We start from the raw sequence: 17,574 nt of genomic DNA, 5'->3' as shown, positions 1-17,574 counted from the left end.
GCCCTCCCCTGCCAGCCTCCGCCGCTCCGGTCCGGCACTCCCTTCCTCCAAGCGTTTCCAACGACTGTTCCCGGCGCGCACGCCGCTCACGCACGGCGGAGGAGGAAGAGAGGGGGAGGAAGGCGCTCTGCCGCACGAGGATAAATAGAGATTGGCACCCTGGGATTTGTGGTTCGGGACTCGATCTGCTCATATAATTGCACATTTAGTCTTGTTTCATACATTCATTTCACATTTTGAAGTAAGACTTTCCATTTGTTGCTCTTCTTGTTTGAGAATGACACACATTTAGGATTGTCTTTCTCATTTTAGTCCATATACGGACCCAGTTTGACCTCAAGTGGGCCAAACTGCTACAACTGGGGCATAATGACCTTTGCACATACATTTTTAGGACATCTTCAGATATTTTAGCGTTTGCTTTTTCGTGTAATTACTTCCAAATACATGACAAAATCCAATGTGCTCTGATGCAACGTTCATTGAAATGTGCTCCTTATGCTCATTTTGCAGCATTCAGCATGCATGTTTTAACATGCACAGTATTTATCTGATGTTAAAGCGACTTCATTGATTAGGAGCCACTTTGTACTGAGTTTTCAGCTCAGGACTGAATGTTATGTCTCCTATTCTAACCAAAACACTACAGCACATAAAATACAAATGACAGCTTCTTCTGTTGAAAAGTCCAAATCAGTTTTTTCTTTATTTTTTCAAAGTCATATGATTATTTGTACTGTATTGGACTGAACTGTATCCTTACGTGAATGCAAATTCTGAACACACTTGAATTATCCATTTATTAACTAGCAGAAAAGCAACTTGACAGCAGCCAGTTTGGAAACTTTGAAGATTTCAGAACAATCTGTAGAAAGGACAGTTTAAAAAAAAAAAAAAAAAAAAAAAAAAAAGACTTACAGAATGTCATGAAAACATCATTCAAACATCCAAACGCAACAACGGGAGGAATGTTAATTTCTCACTGTATTTATCATCCTGCTTTAATTGTTTTGAAATGAGTGCAGAGAACATCAAACGATCCAGCCTTTGAGGGGGAAATTAAAACACGTTATGACGACGGACACTGGGAGGAGCTTCAGTCAGTCTTTATAAAAAAGAAAATGAAAGCGTTCCTTTTCAAAGCATCACAAGGCTGGAATCTTCTGTCACTTCACACTACGAGCATCCTGCAAACTCTAGAGGAGGAGGGGGGGGGGGCACTTGAGCACAGTCTGGCTCCAGGCAGTGTTTGTACTGGGCTGAATTGGGGGGGGGGGTTCAGCTTCAGCCGATGTAGATGCGATGGAAGTCATTGGCTCCGAAGGCGGCGTTGCATTTGGGGCACTTCCTCTGGCGGGTGTCGTAGCGCGTTTTGACGCACTCGAAGCAGAAGACGTGGAAGCACTTTGTCAGCACGGCGTCCTTCACCCGGGAGTTGCAGCACGGACACGTGAGACGCGCCTGAGGGTGGGGGGGGACAGACAAAGACACACAGAGGTTTGGGCCGAGCATGGAGAAACCGCCGCCGTCCTGGGGAGAACGGCTCATGACTGGACACAAATATCTGGGCCTCGTGATCAGAGCGAGGAGCGGCGAAGCAGGGTGTCCATCTTTAAAGCACTCTGAATCGCCACGCTTCCACTGAGCCACGTTTTAAACTGCAAATATCTGAGAGCGGACCTCGGGTCTGAGCTACACTGATCGAAAACAAACAACTCGAGTTACTCATTTGGTGTGTAACACTGAGTTTTCCAACAGTTGGCTGGAATAGTAACGCTTTGTTCCCGTCGAGAGCGCGTTTACGCACCACAGGCAGAGACTCAGAATTTATGTTTGAAGATTTTGCCAGAAGGGACTCCGGAGTGTGACTGGATCGCCCAGTAATATCCCCCCTGTTACATGGATTTACATTAAATGCACACAGCAGGCGCTTTTATTTTAAACGAGTGGGAGAAAAAGTAGTAAATCAAAATGTCAAGCTTCTAATGTTAACAGGAAGTGTATGTAGACGAGCTGTAGGCATGTAATGACATGAAATATCAGCTGTTTTAATTATCGGAGCGTTCAAGCTCATTTTTAAGATCGTCTTCAGTGAACTTTACATCACTCTGCAGTTGGACGTTTGTAAAACACCATCAATGAATAAGGAAGGGAGTGCCTTCTGATCGTCTCTACCAGCCAAACCCACCTTGTAGTCATTTATTTCTTCATTTAGGATCTCGTCGCCGTTGCTGATTTTCTCAGCTGGTTTCTTTGCCTTCTCGATCTTCCTCCTCAGTTTGGAGATATCCTCCTGAAAAAAAAAAAGGTCATCATACTTTCATACTTTTCTCCAGATGAATTTGCGGTGATGTGTGAAGAAACGTCCTCTGATCTCCACAATGGAAGTGATGAGCGGATGATTCTGTTTGAGAGCTGGTACCTGCGCTCGTCGGGCGTTGAACGACTCTTTCTCCCTGGAGATGCTGTTCTCCACGACCTCCTCCCGGACGAGGTTGAGCCTCTGCTGCACCTGCTCCAGCTGCGTTCGCACCTCCTCCGACAGCAACGCAGAATCCTGAGCCTAAAGGTTGACCAGCACAGTCTTTATTAACCCTTAGGGCAGAGGACACTTTGGATAGTGTTGGGCAGATGTGTATTTAAATAAATCTTCATCCAGCTGTGCAGTTGGATTAGCAGCAGCGTTCTCCCCGGGTTTGCTCTGAAGCCGCGGCTGCTGGAGGCTAATCGGTGTGTTACCTTGCGCTTGTTCATGTCCAGAGCTTGTGTCCTCAGAGCCAGCTCTCTCTCAGCAGTACTGATGGTGCCCTGGAGGAGGCGCTCCTTATCCTCCAGCTTCCTCACGACCTGCAGCTGGGCATCGACCTGAAAGAGCCCCAGACGCTGTGTTGAGCTCACAGAGGATTTGTTAAAGCATGATCATCTTTCTGTGATAGTGTAATACTGCTCTCAATACACACCACAGAAGGGTTTTACATTCACCATTCTAATAGAACAAACATTTATATTTGTAGCCGTGTTGAGATTAGTAACAATTAGTAGTTGAGATTAGAAAATTCCAGTTGAAACACTGATCGACTGAAGCTGTTTTCAGCGAACTTGTTTGTGAAAACGCGCTCAGCGGCTCACCTGGGTCTTCAGGGTGAGCAGCTGGTCGGCCAGCTCCTCCTTCTCCTCCTTCAGCAGCTTGTGGATCTGGTTGGACTTGATTCTCTCGCTCATCAGCTTGAAGTTGGCGTCGTCCTTCTCTCGGAGCTGCTGCATCAGACGGATGTTCTGTTCCTGCATGTCCTCGAAGGCCTGGCCGGTCACGTCCATCTCGCTCAGCAGCGCGTCTTCCTCCTGCAGGGGAGGCACAAACAGCGGCGTGTCGCAGCAGGTGAAACGCAGGCGGGAAGTTATTAAACGAGGCCGAGACGCCCGGCTCCCACACACACACACGTACCTGCTTGGCTATCGACAGCTTCTTATTGAGGATGTCGATCTGCTCCTCGACGGAACGGATCTTCCTTAACGCCTCCTCATCGGCCATTTTCTTGCCCTCCCTCCTCTCCCTCTCCTCCAGCTCCCTCAGCCTCTGCCGCAGCTCCTCGCCCTGCAATTGACACAGGAACGCTCATAACGTCAGACAGTGACAAAAAGCGCGTGTGTGTGTGTGATGGAAAAGGCCGTCACCTCTGACTTGGCCTTCTTCTCTGCAGCCATGAGCTGAACTTTGTCCCGCTGCTCTTTGGGTGCTGAGCGGTACATGTCCAGCAGCAGCTTCATCTCCCGCTGGGACTCCTGAGCCTTCCTGCAGTCACAGATCAAGTCTTAAACAAAACACTCCAGGATCATCATGTGACACATGTAAAAAAAAAACCAGACAGGATTATGCAATCAACACGGCAACTGTCTTTGAAAACCGAAATGAAAAGAATAAAGCAGGAGATCTCACTGCAGGCAGCCTGTGAATGTTTCATTGGTTCTCCTGATATGCAGCGAGACAAAAGTGGGTGAGAGCCAGAGATTCACAGGATCATAAGACTGGTGCACTCGCTTGCTGCTGCTTCCCTGAAGCCTTTACCAATTCACTAACATCACCACCACCACCACCACCGCAGCAGCAGCAGCAGCAGCAACAACAACAACAAAACAAAATACTAAAGATCAGGACAGTTTCAAGCATTAAATGCCTGTGATTTCACACAGAGAGAGACCCTAAAGAAACAGGAGTTCAATGGTTTAGTTGAGGCAGAAGGGCAAACTAAGAATCTGCATGAAATGCAGCTACACGATACAGAAGGTTTTATATCAGTTCTGCATTATGAAAAAGCCCTGATGATGACAGTTAACTGGTGTGTGTAAGAAGGGAATCCTCTGGTATTGTTAAACACTTGTTGACATGTGTTTGGGAGTTACGGAAGAATTTAAATAAGTAAACCGCCCGCCACGCCCTGAACTCACTTGAGCTCTGCTCTGACTATTTTCAGCTGCTCCATCTCCTTCCTCTTGGACCCTCCGACCACAGAGGGGCGTTCCCCGGCCGACTCCTCCGGCTGGCTGCTGCTCCCAGGCTTCTCCTTCTCCTCCTTCATCATGGCGCTGCTGCTCAGTCCGCTGCTTCTGGTCGGCCTCTCTCTCTCTCGCTCCTTCTCCTTTTCCCGTTCTCTTTCCTTCTCCTCTTTCTTTACAATATCTTTGTCTTTCTTGTCTTCCTTCTCTTTTTTGTCCTCCTTCTCCTCTTCTTTTACGGTTGCCTCCGGCTCTGCGCTGGGCTCCGTTTTCACCGAGGCACCTGCACATCGGAGGAGCAGAGAAGAAATCAGATGGGAAACAAATCGTTTTTCTGAGAGTAAGAGCGACAGTTCAATAACCCGCCGGGTATCTGACAGCTACCTGTGCTGCTGGGTGTGGAGGAGCCGTTGTCGGGCTCCGTCTTGACCGCAGGCTCTCCTGAAACGGCCGGCGTTGACGGGGAAATCGTCTCTTCCTTCACGTCCATTTCTGTGCTGGACTGGGACTGGAGGATGGCGCTGCCCTTCGACGCGCGGACCTACAGGAACAACAGATGTTTTTCCACAGCGACTTAAAGTGCCTAAATGACTCATATTCACTGGACTTCTTCTACGGTAGTGACTTTAAAACACACCTGGTTGAGCTCAGCTTGTGTCTCTCGCAGTCTCAGTTTGTATTTCACCACCTCTCCCTTCATTTGCTGGTTGTGTGTTTGCAGAGTGCTGATTAAGTGACGCATCTCCCTGTTGATTGGACCTGAGAAGAGGAGAAAACGACGGTTAGGACAAAATGTGCACAAAAGCTGCAGAAGTCCGTTAATCACTGGGATTCAGTTCGTTACCTGCTTGCTCGTTAGCAGCCAGAGTTTGCTCGAATTCGATGCGCAGCATCTCGTACTCCTTCCTGACCTGAGCCAGCGTGTCCTCCAGCTGGAACACCTCGGTACGGACCTTCCTCTGCAGAGCTACTTCATCGTTCTGCAGACGGAGGAGATGCGAGTGAGAGACCGTGTGGGTGAGGGGAAGGGATGCCGTGACACACGCTCGCGCGCCGTACCTCCATGTTTTCCAGCTGCCGGAGGCGCGCGGTCCTGGTTGTGTTGAGGCGAGCGCGCGTCTCGTCTAACTGGGCTTTGAGGATCAGAGACTCGTTGTAGAGCACAGAGAACTGGGACTGCAGACAGCGATACTCAGAGGTTTCTTTCACCAAACCCTCAGCTCGACTCATCAGCTCCGCCTGAGAGGAAGAACGAGACCAGATCAGATAAAGGGACATAAGAGAAGCTGGATTAAGTCCCTACTGTTCCTAAATAGTGCTCTATTGAATCAAGACCCCTTAGAAAAGCAATCACAAGTATTATGTGGAATATTTGCAGTGATTCAAACAGCTGAAAAAAATATCTTGACCCAACCAGGCTGTGCTCGAGTGTGAGTGAACATGAATACCAAATCTGAAGACATTCCCTCCAGGCAAACTGGAGACATCATGCTTTTTCTTGGCTGCAAATTCAAGTTAGAAGTTTCAAAAAAAATGTGATCCGATTGTTTAGCAAAGGTTAAAATTAGAAACAGCAGCTTTAAATGTCAAGTGTTCTTATCAAAAGACTTGAGACATAACAATGCTGCGTGAAACTTACATACCTTCATGCTGTTGTTCTCCTGGAGAACATTTTGCAGGTCCTGCTGGAGTTTCTGCAGCTCGATAAGGCGATTGTCTGCCAGCTCCCTGTTTTCCTCTAATTCACTATTCATTTCCTCAAACTGAATTCAGGAAGAAAACGTCAACACAGGTCAGACATGCTTAATATCTGCACAACGTCCAAAGTGTCTTAGCATTTTTCACATCTATACGTTTTAATTGCCATACATTAAAAAAAAATAAGAAATGCACCTTTCTTTTGTTTATGGTGATGGTTCCACACACACTGCTGGCTTCTCCACACACCTTATAGCCTTTGCTGTTTACCTGGAGCGGACGCAGAATGTTAAATCACTGACATCGTAGCAACAAACACCTGACAACAAATCCTCATCTCACCCTCTCCAGTATCTCGATCAGGTGTGCATTCAGCCTGTTCTCTCGCCGGCGGATCTTCTCCATGTCCCACTGCAGCTCCTCGATCAGCACCTGCAGCTCGCTGATGCGCTGGTCGGCCTTGTTAACCGCACGGCCAAGAGCTCGGGTCTGAACGAGACAAAACACGAGAGATCTGACTCTACAAAAAACGGCTGACAGGAACAAAGCAGTCAGTGGGAAATTACTTCCCACGATAGGAAGAAACAAAAAATAAAAGCCTTTCAATTATGTGTTTTGAAATATGATGGGGGTTCACATCAGTCACAACAAACGCTAAATTCGTACCCCGCTGGTCATGTGACTGTACTTCTGCTTCAGGTCCTCTGTCAGCTGCTGGAGACGCTCGTTTTCACGGGTCAGGAGGGAGTTCAGCTTTTCAGCGGCTGACCACAAGCTTCCCTCTGCGATTAAAAGTCACATCATCACAGTTATTCACTGCAAAGACAGACTGGAAAGCTTTCGTTTCATTTTCTTTCACTCACCTACTCCAGAGTCCAGCTCTGCCTTCAGCTGGTCCACAGTGTTCCTCAGACACTCATAGATCTCAACCACATGATTGACCTGCTTCTGGCTGGACTCCACCCTCTCCTGAAGCTCGGCCTCCATCTCCTCGCTGCTGCTGCTGGCCAGCGTGGCCAGGAAAGAGTTGGATGTCTCCCCTTGGTGGCCTGAGGACAAGAATCATTTCTAGTTTGGAACGTTGCTGTTATTAACATCATCATCATCTACTGCCTGGGCAACCACCAGCCCATGTCCATTTGTCCTAACGCCTCAGTTTCACTGTACTGACGGTGTTTTTACCTCTGTCCTTGGCCCTCTCCTGATTGGAGTCTCCATCAGGCTCAGGAGTTTCTGGCTTCAGGCTCCTTCCCTCACCGGTAGGAGACTTCTCAGGCTCGCTGCTTGCTTGATCATATCGTCTGCTGGTCAGTTTAATGTTTTCATCAAACTGAAAAGAAAAGGGCATCGCATTTGTACTTTTAGACCTTAAAAAAGAAGATGAATCCTTAAGATTCAACATACACTTTTTTAATTTCACTCTCTTATTTACCTGGTTCCAGTATCTGTTGAGGATCAGCAGACTGGCATCATCAGTGGCCTGCCGGGTCTCCAGTCTTTCAATTCGCTCTCTGAGTTCATCCTCAATCACCTGAAAAATCACAAGACAGAAAAATAAACTATACAAAAAGAGCAAGACGAGACCAAGAGGAATGTTTTATAATATACAGACATTTGAAAGCAAATATTGGAGAAGTGATTTACCTGTCTCTGATCGAGAGCCTCTCCCAATTTACGGTTTTTGGCCTGAAGAGCTTTGATGTCTTGTTCTTCCTGAAAAACAATTGCTTCATACATGACTACAAGAAGAATCAAAACAGGCGCGCAAGATTAGAAACTTTACACCTTGACTAAAGCTTACAATATGACTACACCATCTGGGCTTAAATCTATTTCTGCAAAAACCCACTGCTTATCTGAACAGTTGGCATGGAGCTGATGGCTGCACGGTGGAAAGAAGAATAAATGCAGGACACTTGTAGTGTCCAAGAAATAAACATCAGGTCTTTAGGTTGAACTAAGCCAATAACACAGACAAAAATAAAGTCGAAACATTCCAGCAATTGGAATTGTAAGAATATCCGGAATGCAGATTTACTTTTAAGAGGTGCAACATGTTTTTGAGAGCACAGACACGCTGAGAGGCGCAAGGCCAGGTGGGCTTCCCATCATTCTCTGAAAAACACGACGTGTAGATGAAGAATGACTCACCGAGTTGGACACCCCTCCTAGCTTGATGACCGTCTCCACGGCGGTGCTCCCTCCGGCCGCGGCGCTGACACCGGGACCTCCGTCCTCTCCTTCCTTCTCCCTCCGCTTCTCCGGCGGCGCACCGGAGGAGGAGGAGGGACAGGGGTCTGCAGGACGCTTCTGTCCCGACATCCTCAGACTCCTGAAACAAATGAGGAGACGAATGAAAGGCTCAGTTAGAATTATGACTCGAGGCTGTAGACTGACGCCAAAATGAAATGCAAACTAAGATGACTGCTTCGATCCCTTTCTGTGTCAACACTGTCCCAAAAGCGACGAATAGGCCAGCATAGCATGCCAGCAGCTTTATAACTCAGAAGCAGGTTGGATCAGTCTATGGAGGCTGAGCTAACATTAGCCGAATGCTAACGGGAGATTCGCATCACATTGAGCCATTATATCATCGATCGCTTGCAAACACAGTGCCACGCGAACGACTGCAAATCACTCAAGTCTTACCGTTTCTATAACAAAGCGGTTTTTCTAGAATGAATCTATGTGTGGATGTTGATGTTGCGGCACCTCACAACCAGGAAACGGAAATGGTACTCTGAAAGGTCAAACTGGAGCTTTCACACAGCGCCCACTGTTGGCAGGAGGATGACACAGCTCCCCCTGCTGGCAGGAGGCTGCCACAGCTCGCCCTGCCAATCTTTATGGCGGCAGCATAAAGAGTAGGAAGCTCTCACTCTGCCCCCTACTGGCGAGAAGTGGTCACTGCGCCTCCTGTAGTTGGGAATGAGACAAAACACAGAGGTCATCTGGTTCCAAAACTGACGATAGAGAGAATATGAGATTTAGGTATTTAATCATCAAACACAAGAGAAAAAAAAAAAAATCCAGAGATTAGCTTAGTCTGCAGAGATGGAACAAAGAATATTATTTATAAGGACGCAAAGTGGAAAAATTGAGCGTTAAAAACGCAGCTTGAAGAATAAACAATGATTCACACTGAAGTAAAAGTGTTAAAAAATCTCAGTCGTCCAACATAAACAAACACAACTCACATGTCCTCAAATAAACATACATTGTTAAGAAAAACACCAAACTTGGTGTCTCCAAATATGTTTAAATATACATACAAATAAAATGCCTCAAGATACAGATATAGACTATATTTCCTATTGTTCCACATCTGAGAACTATTTACATGAGATATCTGTTCTTTTGGCAAAACAAAAACAAAACAATAGTACAGGACCCAATACTATGTATTTGCTTTATTTTGCTATTTAAAAATAAATTCCCACCTGTAAATAAAACGGCTTCACAAAGGGTAACTTAGTTTAAAATCATTTATGTTGTTAGAAGTCCTACATGTCGCTAATCTTCTAAAAATCTGTTGTTCTGTGATGTCCCTTATCCCTTCTAATTAAAAAAAAATCAAACTATGCATAATTTTTTTTCTACTGAGTGAAAATCAAACATCCAAGATAAGAAACAGAGTAAAAGACACATTTTGAGTGTAGTGGCACAAGGCATTGTGGGAATTTGACCTCCAGACAGGGAATCACACAACACACAACTTTGATGATTGAAAACCATGCAAACTGTAACAGCTGATAGCTTCTGGTCAGTTCTTGTCTGTTGGTTGTATCCCCAATAGAAACTACAGATTACAGTATACTGATGTAAAATACTGTTCAAAATATAGTGAGAACAGTGTAAAGCACTTTCAGTTAGTGTCTCTCCCCATTCGATCACACTTATAACTGGATGGTTCAAATAGTGCAGGCAGTGAGTGCATGGAGAACCTGTGGCAAGATCAAAGAACACTCAACACCCCAACTGAAATACTTCTACAGCTTTTATTTTGTAATGAGATGCACATAAATTAACAGATAAGCCACAGTGTGAACATGTGCTGCTCTCATGACACTCTCTTTCCACACCTTATGTACCAAAGACGACACTCATGGACAAAGACTGAACTCTGATCAGCAGTATTTAAGGGTACCTTGCACAACGTGCAGAGTCCATGTTGTGTAAAAGCGGGGCTTGTCGTTATTTGTGAGTTAGAGATCCAGTCCAGTCTGTGAGTTTAAACATCTCTATCAGCTGAGCAGTGGACAAGAGGGAACTCTAACGCTTTGGACCATTTCCAGTGATCGATACGAAAAATATTTATAGATGACGTACTTGTGAGACAGTGTGACGCAAAAGAGCGATACATGATGGCATGAAAACCAGAGCAAGGCTGTGTCTAAACCACACAAACAGGAAAGAATTTAATTATTCATATTACTTAAAACTAAATGTTTATTTTTATTCTCATATTATTTCCATGCAAAATCATCCAAAATCTGAACAAAGGCATGATCTGTTTCACAGGGGTCAAAACTTCACTGAAGGCCTTGAGGCCACTGGCTGGTATGTATATGACAGACACTGAGGGTAGAAATGGCTAAATATGATGACCAATGGTCAAATACACATACATCATGGACTCCATGGCCTAATTTTCCCCTCTGATCATGAAGAAGTCATTCAGTACTTAATGGAAGAATGTTACGACCTTTAGGTTTCTGAGATAGCGATTTAATTAAAAGAATTGAACTAAATAGTCTTTTCTATTGGAAAAGTGAGTTATTATGAGGTGTACTTGGCTGTTTTTTTCTAGAGCTGCCTCAAACAGTCCCTGTAACTTGCATTGTAGACTTGCTTGGTTTGCCTTATAACACTCATCATTTTTAATTTGATTTCCAGTCCAGGCGTGTGAGCAGAGAGAATAATATTGACTGTCCTTTAGATATAGCTCATAGATACAAAATTACGCACTTTTGCAATGCACATTTCCACACAAACCAAAGCAACCTGTCCTGCAACATTGCTCGAGCTCTCATATTACACTGACACACACAAGAAGGTGGAGACATTTCAGAGCAAAATGATGAATGCAAAAGCTGAAGGAAAAAAAACCCTCTAACACAGCATGTTCCCTTCTTGTTTTCCCCCACAGGGCCTTGATATGTGTGAACTAAGTCCACAGAGGAGCCTTGACGGTGCGTCACGGAGGAACACGCCTCTGAGGCTGCGGGGCCAATGGCGGTACCGGGAGGCCTCACGCCCCGCCACATCACCGCACCTCCTCCGCCGCCCCCCAAAACCTTATAAACGGCGTTTCGCCCTCTCTTCGGTCTTCTCTATCAGTTCAGGAGCTGCTAGGAGGCGTCAGGGTCCTTCACCCACTTTTCTCGTCACAGCTGTTTGACCAACCCGAACCAAGTAAGACAAGATTTCACTAATTCAACATCGTTTTGAGTTTAGAATGTATCTGGCGTGAATCTTTTGAGATTTCTGAGCAGGCTTGCCATGCATTTGTAGTTTTGTTTCTCAGTGTAATATTGTTATTTTTTTCTTTCTTCTTTTGACCGAGGTGGTTAGGTTGAAGTAAAATAAATAGGTTATGGATTCTCTTCAGCTTGTCTGCAAAAGCTTCACAACACATCCAGCACATAATTTGGCATAATTAGGTTCCATTGCTTGCAGCAGTTGAAAGTTTTCGCATTCTTCCGATCAATGCATTCCTCTGCAGAGGTGAATCTGCTCTACAATTGAGCCAGACGTGTGCTCACTCGATCAAAGTTCAAACAGACAAGCCAAATATTTACCTGGCCTGATGGTGCAGCGCAGCTCAGACGTCTCAGAGTTTCCTCATACTCCTACTGAGCCTTTCCTCATACGTGCTGCATTCTTGACTGTCTCTTAACACTCGATTAAAAACGTTTTTTGTGTCCATCAGGATGACTCATCAGTTCCCATCCCTGTCACCGGAGCAGAAGAAGGAGCTCTCCGGCATCGCCCAGAGGATCGTGGCTACAGGAAAGGGAATCCTGGCTGCTGATGAATCAACCGGTGAGCCTCGCTTTCTTTAAAATCCACGGTGTCCTGCAGTATTTGTATGTGTGCACGCGATTGAAATGATCCCCTTTTCTTTAAAGGCACCATGGGAAAGCGTCTTCAGAAGATCAATGTGGAGAACACTGAGGAGAACCGCCGCTGCTTCCGCGAGATCCTCTTCTCCTCCGACGCCTCCATCTCAAACAGCGTGGGCGGGGTCATCTTCTTCCACGAGACGCTCTACCAGAAATCCGACAGCGGCAAGCTCTTCCCTCAAGTCGTCAAGGACAAGGGCATCGTTGTCGGCATCAAGGTGAGGCGTCGGGCAGTGTGTAGCAGTATTTAGGCCAAAGCTGAGGTGTGTTGGATCCCCCTGATGTGTTCGCTTTGTTTGGCTCAGGTGGACAAAGGCACAGCTGGTCTGATGGGAACCGATGGCGAGACCACCACACAAGGTAAAACCATTTGTATGTTTGAAAATCTATAGTGGTTTTAGGGATTAAGAATCTGCAGGTTACTAAGGTAGTTTTGTTTCTTCAGGCCTGGACGGCCTCTCGGAGCGCTGTGCCCAGTATAAGAAGGACGGCTGTGACTTTGCCAAGTGGAGGTCTGTCCTGAAGATCTCCGACGGCTGCCCGTCAGCTCTGGCCATCGCAGAGAATGCCAATGTCCTTGCCAGATATGCTAGCATCTGCCAACAGGTAATTCGTTACCGTTTTCTCTTCAGTAAAATGTAACCAGTTTGAAAATATTTTGATTTTAATCAGTCATTTGAACTTCTCTTACAAGAATGGCCTGGTCCCCATCGTGGAGCCAGAAATCCTCCCTGATGGAGACCATGACCTGCAGCGGTGCCAGTATGTGACAGAAAAGGTTTGTGCACTCCCTTTGGGGTGGGTGGAGGGTGGAGGCTTGCTCTGGCTCATGGGATGTGGGCAGAATGAAACCCGGTCTGTCACTTCCAGGTCCTGGCTGCTGTGTACAAGGCCCTGTCTGACCACCACGTGTACCTGGAGGGCACTCTGCTGAAGCCCAACATGGTCACCGCCGGACACGCGTGCACCAAGAAGTACACCCCTCAGGAGGTTGCTATGGCGACGGTGACCGCTCTGAGGCGCACCGTTCCCGCTTCCGTGCCTGGTGAGTGTCGGAGGACCGGTCGGCTTTACGACCAAACCGTTTCAAGAAAGTCACCGTTTAATTTTTGTTTCCTCCATATTTCTTTTCCAGGCATCTGCTTCCTGTCCGGAGGCCAGAGTGAGGAAGAGGCCTCCGTCCACCTGAACGCCATCAACCAGGTGCCTCTGCACCGCCCCTGGAAGCTGACCTTCTCCTACGGCCGTGCGCTCCAGGCCTCCGCTCTCGCAGCCTGGCAGGGAAAAGCTGCCAACAAGGCAGCCGCACAGGAAGCTTTCTGCAGCCGGGCCAAGGTGAGACCCGGCGAGCACGACCGACGCTGTGGAGCTAGACAGACGGCAGAAAACCACTGATCATAGGCTGGTTTTAGTGGACTGTGCACAGAAATGGCTATTAAGTAATGCTTATCTTGTCTTACCCAACTATATAGTGTGGTAAATGATTGCTTCTGAGGAACCGCCTGCCGGTTTTGTTTGGCAAAGATTACCCGGCTGATCATTAACTCGCAGATTTGACTTTGCCCTAAGTTTCTCCCCTCTTATGTTTCCCCTCAGATCAACGGTCTGGCCTCCAAAGGCGAGTACAAGCCCTCTGGCTCCGCTGACCAGGCCTCCATGCAGTCCCTCTACACTGCCAGCTACGTCTATTAAGTACTGTGAACACTGAAACCCCATAATGCACACGGACCAAGTACGACCACCAGAAACTCCTGCTGGTGTCCTTCCTGCCCCGACCACCAACACCCGGGGGGCATTTCTACAATAATGTTGAGCTACTGTTTGTCCACTGAATGAAATGAGTGGAAATGAATAAAAGCAATATGTTTTTGATATTGTTGAAGTTTTGTGTTTTAAAATACACCATTCCATTTGGTAAATGTTTCTCAAAGCAAAAAGAAAGAGGGACTTCCTTTTTTATCAATATTTCTTTCTAGTTGAGACATCAAAATATAACCCACCCACAATCACTCTGGCCTCGCTGTCAAGCGCCACCCCCAGTGATCACAGCTTTATGCAACCCGATGACACCAATATTGAATTTGCTGACTCGGGGAATAAAGTAGACGCACAACTAAACCAAATAAAACTGCTGACATGTATTTTATCCATGTACGGCCATTTAAACGGGAAGCATCATCGTACAGGAGGATGTGTCAAAAGAGCAACAAAAGCAATATAAATATAATCCCAAACTGAAAAACCTCACATGCCTGATCCCAGAGCCCTATTTTTATGTTTCTCTGGAAGTAGAAGAAGCATTTACGTGTCAAACGGCTGTACCTTTTTTTTTTTTTATGTTATGAGCACACTGGGCACAGTTCAGGGGATTTATTTATCAACCACAAAATAAAATAGAAATAGACAAGAACACAAAACACATTTATTGCACCATATAAAGCTAAACGTTTTGAAAAGCAAGCAGACTCATTACATGTAAACATATTCCAGTAAGAATATTTCTCCTGGTCGTGTTAGTGGAAATAAAAATGAAACAAAGCAATGGACAAGGAAGGCTTTGCTGCTCTGACTCTCTCAGAAAGGTTTAGCTGGTCTTGATATTTTTTACATCGTTTTGGCAGCATTTTATTTTCATCTGCTGTTATTTAGATTGTAACAGTTTCTGATAGGAAGCTACAAAGGAATTTAAGACTATGGTCACATTTTTGGAAACAAGAAAGCTTTGAAATAGTGATCAGTAGAAATGATGTGAAAATGTGGGTCGTCACAAACAAACACTTCAATAAAACACTTGAAATTCACTTATAGTGGCAAAATATATGGACCTCTGTTCATCAAAAAAAAAAGTACATACAAAATATTTATCTCTTTATACTTTATCTGGCAGGTTTTAGGGTTGGTGACCTGTTCTGAGGCTGTAACATAAAATCTGAATACCGTACTACTATAATAATACTGTACTGCAAATACTGTAGTAGTTTCCATGAATCCTTCAGCAAACACAGAAAAGAAAATCTCACTGCTGATAAAAAGTCTGTTAAATGTCTCGCTCACATGAGATTCTTAAAATAACCTTCATTTAAAACAATCTGTACACAAAAGCTGAAAATACGGCTCAGTGAAAACTTACATGATCCAGTCAACAGAAACTAAAGACGTTTTTCACAGAGAACAAACAGCTGCACATAGAAATGTGTTAGTGGTTGTAGAATACGTGAAGCAGGTGAGCTCAATCAGACGTCGTTTCACGTTGCTGGTATGTTACCGTCCGGATGGCAACCTGGAGAGAACAAATTTAATGATGGTTGAGAATATATCATAAAGTCAAACTGTGTGAACTGAAATAGACAATAATAAGTAAGTAAAGTAAAATTTATTTATACAGCGCTTTTCACAGATCAGAATCACAAAGTGCTTCACAACAAAAACAAAATACTGTATAAAGAAAAAAAAACATTCAAAAATCATGTAATAAATAGATCAGAGATTGATCTGACATAAAAGCAGAGAATGAAGGAATGAAGAATGAAGGAGCGTCACCTGGGTGTGCGTGGATTTTAGTGCAAAACGAGCGACTGCGCTCAGAAAGATGAGAATCACGCACACACATACAGAGAAGACGAACAACAAGGCTTCGATGCTCAAAATCTGCATCTGAAGAGAAACCAAGACAAACAGAATTACTGAAACACTGTAGAATTATGAATGTTATACATTTGATTCAGAAAAAAAAAAACCCTCAACCCACCATTCTGTTGTATCCCCAGGGCCAGGATCCTATTCTGTACCACATCATAGGAGACGAACAAAAAATGTGTATTCTGTAGCCAAAACAGACGAAGAATCCAGATATGGACACAAGGTACATGGCCAAACACACGGTCACCTGGGAGAGACGGCTGAACTGTGATTCGGTGGATTATTCAGATAGTGTGCAGCTGAATAACAGTGAAAAGATAAACCGAGCACACTTACCATCCTCTTGGACGGATTTCTGTTTGTGTAGATGGACAAACTTCCACAGACAGCAAACTTCAAAGCAAACAAAAACAAATTATGGCACAACATTCCTCTGAAGTTCATATCCAGAACAAACGCCATAGTAACATCTGAGGAGCATTTAGGCGCTGATTGGAAATCAAGAGAACAGGCTGAGGAATAATGCTGGAACTGAAAAATCCAAAGCATGACAGTGAGTGTGTGTTCTTTTGTGTGTCTTTTCTGTGTTGGCGCTGTGATCAGCCTGTCCTACATGAACTCTGCCTTCTCTCACTGTCAGCTGGGAATGCAGTCCAGAGCTGTGCAGCCCTGAGCTGGACAATGCAAGACAGAAGATGCACGCAAAGAAAGTTTTGCAAGCATCACGGTACCATTATTACACACTTACACAAATGATCACAACATGGTATTTGAAATGCAGATCATGTAAGTCAGCAGAGTGCTCCGTACCAGAGTTCCTTCCCAAAAGGGGCCGTAGATTGCGTTAGAGGACATGGATCTTCCGGCGTATGCCAGCTGGAACCCCATCAGCAGCTCGGCACAGCCGAAGATCAGAATGACGATCTGGAAAAGAGGAATTGAATCACGTGTGTTTACTTTGAGCTGCTCAGTCTTCAATACACACTGAATAGCAGTGGGGTTGTGGTATGTGTTACCCCAAGACTTCTGGATTCCCTCTGGAGGAAGCGGTGCAGAGGCTTGTTGGAGTTCAGCATCCTGCTGCTGCTCTCCCGCCCTCCATCCCCTCCTGTGGCTCTCTCTCTGGCTGTTGACTCGCTTTCCTCCATCGCCAGTAAACTACAAGCAGAGTCAGTGGGTGGGAGGAAAACTCAATCTAAACAGATACATTCTCCTTCTTTACTCATGATCTGACAGCTGGCAAACTGTTCAACCATTCACTACAGTTAAATAGAAGAATGTAGTAACACTTCCAATGTCTGAAAGAGTGAACAGAAAACAGAAACCCACCTTTTGGCGGAGCCCCAGTACCAGATAATGCTGAGGAGGGAAAGAGGAAACGGAGACGTTCGATTCCTCTTTTTCTTTCTTTTTTTCCTGAGGGGCGGGGCTTAAGACTGTTTTCAAGGTCCGAGCTGCTGTGTGTCCACACACACTATTAATGTGAGTTTTCTGTGGGTGTTTATTGAGAAAAGTGTTTTTTTAAGTCAGTAAGACATAAAAGACAGAAATGTGAAACGATCAATTTCATATTCCACAAAGTTAAAGATGTTCTTTGAAACAAAAACAAACAAGCAAA

The 17,574-nt window shown here is 45.3% G+C and overlaps 3 protein-coding genes across 5 annotated transcripts; 1 reads left to right on the top strand and 2 right to left on the bottom strand.

Annotated features, from left to right (window-relative positions):
• Positions 1 to 351: 351 nt before the first annotated feature.
• On the bottom strand, positions 352 to 12,012 carry rnf20 (ring finger protein 20, E3 ubiquitin protein ligase). 3 transcript variants are annotated; one of them, XM_030104585.1, is made up of 23 exons: positions 11,994 to 12,012; positions 8,344 to 8,524; positions 7,837 to 7,905; positions 7,625 to 7,723; positions 7,375 to 7,522; positions 7,056 to 7,241; positions 6,859 to 6,974; positions 6,535 to 6,681; positions 6,388 to 6,462; positions 6,138 to 6,257; positions 5,943 to 5,996; positions 5,554 to 5,733; positions 5,339 to 5,474; positions 5,132 to 5,253; positions 4,879 to 5,035; positions 4,447 to 4,777; positions 3,676 to 3,793; positions 3,446 to 3,595; positions 3,130 to 3,342; positions 2,740 to 2,865; positions 2,423 to 2,563; positions 2,189 to 2,293; positions 352 to 1,461 (listed from the first exon to the last, which is right to left on the bottom strand). In XM_030104585.1, the coding sequence occupies exons 2-23, from the start codon at positions 8,512 to 8,514 to the stop codon at positions 1,285 to 1,287; spliced, it is 3,141 nt and encodes a 1,046-aa protein (XP_029960445.1). In that variant the 5' UTR covers positions 8,515 to 8,524; positions 11,994 to 12,012; the 3' UTR covers positions 352 to 1,284. The 3 variants fall into 3 exon arrangements, with proteins under 3 accessions (XP_029960445.1, XP_029960435.1, XP_029960455.1); XM_030104575.1 differs by lacking the exon at positions 11,994 to 12,012 and adding an exon at positions 8,842 to 8,962; XM_030104595.1 differs by lacking the exons at positions 5,943 to 5,996; positions 11,994 to 12,012 and having other exon boundaries at positions 1,285 to 1,461; positions 8,344 to 8,514.
• On the top strand, positions 11,461 to 14,059 carry aldob (aldolase b, fructose-bisphosphate). Its single transcript, XM_030104608.1, has 9 exons — positions 11,461 to 11,607; positions 12,125 to 12,237; positions 12,324 to 12,535; positions 12,623 to 12,677; positions 12,763 to 12,923; positions 13,012 to 13,095; positions 13,188 to 13,362; positions 13,453 to 13,652; positions 13,914 to 14,059. Exons 2-9 carry the CDS (start codon positions 12,126 to 12,128, stop codon positions 14,007 to 14,009), a joined length of 1,095 nt encoding a protein of 364 aa, XP_029960468.1. The 5' UTR covers positions 11,461 to 11,607; position 12,125; the 3' UTR covers positions 14,010 to 14,059.
• A 658-nt stretch (positions 14,060 to 14,717) lies between these two features.
• Positions 14,718 to 17,325, bottom strand: LOC115401536 (uncharacterized). The gene is made up of 7 exons (XM_030109786.1): positions 17,286 to 17,325; positions 16,973 to 17,114; positions 16,767 to 16,880; positions 16,293 to 16,349; positions 16,066 to 16,203; positions 15,858 to 15,971; positions 14,718 to 15,597 (listed from the first exon to the last, which is right to left on the bottom strand). The coding sequence occupies exons 2-7, from the start codon at positions 17,102 to 17,104 to the stop codon at positions 15,547 to 15,549; spliced, it is 606 nt and encodes a 201-aa protein (XP_029965646.1). The 5' UTR covers positions 17,105 to 17,114; positions 17,286 to 17,325; the 3' UTR covers positions 14,718 to 15,546.
• Between the last annotated feature and the right edge of the window lie 249 nt (positions 17,326 to 17,574).

Source organism: Salarias fasciatus, chromosome 2, assembly GCF_902148845.1.
Source record: "Salarias fasciatus chromosome 2, fSalaFa1.1, whole genome shotgun sequence".
Lineage (NCBI taxonomy): Eukaryota > Metazoa > Chordata > Actinopteri > Blenniiformes > Blenniidae > Salarias > Salarias fasciatus.
This window is presented reverse-complemented; position numbering and strand designations above follow the sequence as displayed.